The sequence below is a fragment of the Homarus americanus genome, unplaced genomic scaffold (assembly GCF_018991925.1).
Source record: "Homarus americanus isolate GMGI-L3 unplaced genomic scaffold, GMGI_Hamer_2.0 scaffold52806, whole genome shotgun sequence".
Taxonomy (NCBI): Eukaryota; Metazoa; Arthropoda; class Malacostraca; order Decapoda; family Nephropidae; genus Homarus; species Homarus americanus.
Window position 1 is genome coordinate 3,701,019 of NW_024720773.1, and position 4,915 is coordinate 3,705,933.

Consider the following 4,915-nt stretch of genomic DNA (forward strand, 5'->3'; position numbering starts at 1 on the left):
TGCGGCTGGCTGTATCTTATTGTGTTGTGGGCTGACCTGCGGCTGCATTCGTTTGTTGTGTCTGACCTGCGGCTGCATCTGCTGTGTTGTGTCTGACCTGCGGCTGTATCTGCTGTGGCAGGTCTGACCTGGTGGCTGTATCTGCTGTGGTTGTGGCCCGACCTGCGGCTGTATCTGCTGTGCTGTGTCTGACCTGCGGCTGTATCTGCTGTGGGTTAGGTCTCACCTGCGGCTGTATCTGCTGTGGTTAGGCCCAGACCTGGTGGAAGCGGCCCAAGGTGGTTGTGTCTGACCTGCGGCTGTATCTGCTGTGTTGTGTCTGACCTGCGGCTGCATCTATTAGTTGTGTCTGGACCTGCGGCTGTATCTGGCTGTGTTGGTGGCCTGGACCTGCGGCTGTATCTGCCAGGCAGGGTTCGACCTGCAGCTGTATCTGCTGTGTTGTTCTGACCCGCGTGGCTGTATCTGCTGTGTTGTGTCTGGACCGCGGCTGCATTCTGCTGGTGGGCAGGGGTTCCTGACCCCCTGCGGGCCGCTGTATCTGCTAAAGTTGTGGGTCTGACCCGCGGCCGTATCTGCTGCTAAAGTTAGTCTGACCCGCGGCCGTATCTAGTGTGTTGTGTCTGTACTGCGGCTGTATCTGCTGTGTTGGGTTCGACTGCGGCTGTATCTAGTGTGTTGCGTCTGGACTGCGGCTGGCTGGGCTGTATCTAGTGTGTTGTGTCTGGACTGCGGCCGTATCTAGTGTGTTGTGTCTTGGCCTGCGGCTGTATCTAGTGTGTGTTGTGTCTGGACCGCGGGGTTGTATTCAGTGTTGAGTCTGGACTGCATGCTGTATCTAGTGTGTTGGGGTCTGGACCTGCGGCTGTATCTAGTGTGTTGTGTCTGGATCTGCGGTCATTGCATCTAGTGTGTGTTGTGTCAAGACTGCGGCTGTATCTAGTGTGTTGTGTCTGGACTGCGGCTGTATCTAGTGTGTTGTGTCTGACCCGCGGCTGTATCTAGTGTGTTGTGTCTGACCTGGCGGCTGTATCTAGGTGTGTTGTGTCTGGACTGGTGGCTGTATTCCGTGTGTTGAGTCTGGACTGCGGCTTATCTAGTGTGTTGCGTCTGGACTGCGGCTGTATCTAGTGTGTTGTGTCTGGACCTGCGGCTGTATCTAGTGTGTTGTGTCTGACCTGCGGCTGTATTCTAGTGTGTTGGGGAAGCCCTGGTACTGGTGGGCTGTATCTAGTGTGTTGTGTCTGGACTGCGGCTGTATCTAGTGTGTTGTGTCTGGACTGCGGCTGTATTCAGGTGTGTTGGTGTCTGGACTGTGGCTGTATCTAGTGTGTTGTGTGTGGGACTGCGGCTGTATTCAGTGTGTGTTGTGTCTGTACTGCGGCTGTATTCTAGTTTGTTGTGTCTGTACTGCGGCTGTATCTAGTGTGTTGTGTCTGACCAGGCTGCATTCAGTGTGTTGTGTGTGGACTGCGGCTGCATCTAGTGTGTTGTGTCTGTACTCTTTTGCTGTATCTAGTGTGTTGTGTGTGGACTGGTGGCTGTATCTAGTGTGTTGTGTCTGGACCGGGTGGCTGTATCTAGTGTGTTGTGTCTGGACTGCAGGTGTATCTAGTGTGTTGTGTGTGGACTGTGGCTGTATCTAGTGTGTTGTCTGGACTGGCAGGTGTATCTAGTGTGTGTTGTGTCTGACCGTGGTTATATCTAGTGTGTTGTGTCTGGACTGGTATGTATCTAGTGTGTTGTGTCTGTGCCTGTGGCTGTATCTAGTGTGTGTTGTGTCTGGACTGGTGGCTGTATCTAGTGTGTTGTGTCTGGTACTGTGGCTGTATCTAGTGTGTTGTGTCTGGACTGCAGCTGGGCCCAGTGTGTTGTGTCTGGACTGCGGCTGTATTCTAGTGTGTTGTGTCTGGACTGTGGCTGTATCTAGTGTGTTGTGTCTGGACTGCGGCTGTATCTAGTGTGTTGTGTCTGGACTGGTGGCTGTATCTAGTGTGTTGTGTCTGGACTGTGGCTGTATCTATGTGTTGCGTCTGGACTGGTGGCTGTATCTAGTGTGTTGTGTCTGGACTGGTGGCTGTATCTAGGTGTGTTAAAATCTGGACTGCGGCTGTATCTTAGTGTGGTTGTGTCTGGACTGCGGCTGTATCTAGTGTAAGCCAGTCTGTACTGCGGCTGCATAGTGTGTTGTGTCTGGACTGTGGCTGTATCTAGTGTGTTGTGTCTGACTGCGCTGGTATCTAGTGTGTTGTGTCTGACTGCGGCTGTCTAGTGTGTTGTGTCTGGACCGGCGTCTTTGTATCTAGTGTGTTGTGTCTGGACTGTGGCTGCATTCAGTGTGTGTTGTGTCTGGACTGCGGCTGTATCTAGTGTAAGTTGTGGGTCTGGACTGCGTCTGTATCTAGTGTGTGTTGTGGGTCTGGATCTGTGTGGGCTAGATTCAGTGTGTTGTGCCTGACTGGTATTGCATTCAGTGTGTTGTGTCTGGACTGTGGCTGTATCTAGTGTGTGGGTTGTGTCTGGACTGTGGCTGTATCTTAGTGTGTTGTGTCTGGACTGGTGGCTGTATCTAGTGTGTTGTGTCTGACTGCGTCTGTATCTAGGTGTGGCGTAAGCAGTCTGACCGTGGCTGTATCTAGTGTGTTGTGTCTGGACTGCGGCTGTATCTAGGTGTGTGTTGGGCTGTACTGCGGCTGTATCTAGTGTGTTGTGCTGTCTGACTGCGGCTGTATCTAGTGTGTTGTGTCTGGACTGCGGCTGTATCTAGTGCGTATGTTGTGTCTGGACTGGCTGTATTCAGTGTGTTGTGTCTGGACTGTGGCTGTATCTAGTGTGTTGTGTCTGGACTGCGGCTGCATTCAGTGTGTTGTGTCTGGACCGGTGTCTGTATCTAGTGTGTTGTGTCTGGACTGTGGCTGTATCTAGTGTGTTGTGTCTGACTGCGGCTGTATTCTTAGTGTGTTGTGTCTGTACTGCGGCTGTATTCTGTGTGGTTGTGTCTTGGACTGGCGGCTGCATTCAGTGTGTTAAAGTCTGGACTGCGGCTTATCTAGTGTGTTGTGTCTGGACTGGTATGTATTCGCGTGTGTTGTGTCTGGACTGCGTCTGTATCTAGTGTGTTGTGTCTGACTGTGGCTGCATCTAGTGTGTTGTGTCTGACCGCGTCTGGTATCTAGTGTGTTGTGTCTGACCTGCGGCTGTATCTAGTGTGTTGTGTCTGACCATGGCTGTATCTAGTGTGTTGTGTCTGTACTGCGGCTGTATCTAGTGTGTTGTGGGTCTGACCGCGGCTGTATCTAGTGTGTTGTGTCTGGACTGTATGTATCTAGTGTGTTGTGTCTGGACTGCGGCGAGTATTTCTAGGGGTGTGTTGTGTCTGACTGTGGCTGTATTCCAGTGTGTTGTGTTTGGACTGTGGCTGTATCTAGTGTGTTGTGGGGTCTGGACCGGCGGCTGTATCTAGTGTGTTGTGTTTGGACTGTGGCTGTATTCTAGTGTGTTGTGTCTGGACTGCGGCTGTATCTAGTGTGTTGTGTCTGAATTGTGGCTGTATTCCAGTGTGTTGTGTCTGGACTGCAGGTATTCCAGTGTGTTGTGTCTGGACTGTGGCTGTATCTAGTGTGTTGTGTCTGGACCGCAGGTGTATCTAGTGTGTTGTGTCTGACTGCGGTTATATTCAGTGTGTTGTGTCTGGACTGTGGCTGTATCTAGTGTGGTTGTGTCTGTACTGTATTGTATCTAGTGTGTTGTGTCTGGACTGCGGCTGTATCTAGTGTGTTGTGTCTGTACTGTGGCTGTATCTAGTGTGTTGTGTCTGGACTGGCGGCTGTATCTAGTGTGTTGTGTCTGGACTGCGGCTGTATCTAGTGTGTTGTGTCTGGACTACTGTGGCTGTATCTAGTGTGTTGTGTCTGACCCGTGGCTGTATCTGCTGTGTTGTCTCTGACCTGGTGGCTGTATCTGCTGTGTTGTGTCTGGACTGCAGCTGTATCTAGTGTGTTGGGGTTCGACCTGCGGCTGTATCTGCTGTGGGTTGTGTCTGACCTGCGGCTGTATCTAGTGTGTTGTGTCTGACCTGCGGCTGTATCTGCTGTGTTGTGTCTGACCTGCGGCTGTATCTGCTGTGTTGTGTCTGGACCTGCGGCTGCATCTGCTGTGTTGTGTCTGACCTGCGGCTGTATCTGCTGTTGTGTCTGACCTGCGGCTGTATCTGCTGTGTTGTGTCTGGACCTGCGGCTGTATCTAGTGTGTTGTGTCTGACCCGGCGGGCTGTATTCGTGTTGTGGGTCTGACCTGGCGGCTGCATTCTGCTGTGTTGTGTCTGACCTGCGGCTGTATCTGCTGTGTTGTGTCTTTTTGGACTGGCGGCTGTATCTTAGTGTGTTGTGTCTGACCCGCGGCTGCATCTGCTGTGGGGCGTTGCAGGGTCTGGACTGCGGCTTATCTAGTGTGTTGCAGTCTGACCCGCGGCTGTATCTGCTGTGTTGTGTTCCGGACTGCGGCTGTATTCAGTGTGTTGTGTCTGACCTGCGGCTGTATCTGCTGTGTTGTGTCTGACCTGCGGCTGTATCTGCTGTGTTGTGTCTGACCCGCGGCTGTATTCGTGTTGTGTCTGACCTGCGGCTGTATCTGCTGTGTTGTGTTCCGGACCCGCGGCTGTATCTAGTGTGTTAGGCCCGACCTGCGGCTGTATCTGCTGTGTTGTGTCTGACCTGCGGCTGTATTCGTTGTGTCCTGACCTGCGGCTGTATCTGCTGTGTTGCGGGTCTGGACTGCGGCTGTATCTAGTGTGTTGTCTGACCTGCGGCTGTATCTAGTGTGTTGTGTCTGGGCTGCGGCTGTATCTAGTGTGTTGTGTCTGACCGCGGCTGTATCTAGTGTGTGTTGTGGTCTGACCTGCGGCTGTATCTTGCTG

The 4,915-nt window shown here is 52.5% G+C and overlaps 1 protein-coding gene across 1 annotated transcript in view; it reads right to left on the reverse strand.

The window, feature by feature from the left end:
* Positions 1-496, reverse strand: part of LOC121861120 — a 19,412-nt gene extending 18,916 nt beyond the window's left edge. Inside the window, exon 1 of the mRNA XM_042358683.1 lies at positions 325-496. Coding sequence (XP_042214617.1) covers positions 325-496 — 172 coding nt within the window. The remainder of the gene's footprint in view (positions 1-324) is intronic.
* Positions 497-4,915: the final 4,419 nt, after the last annotated feature.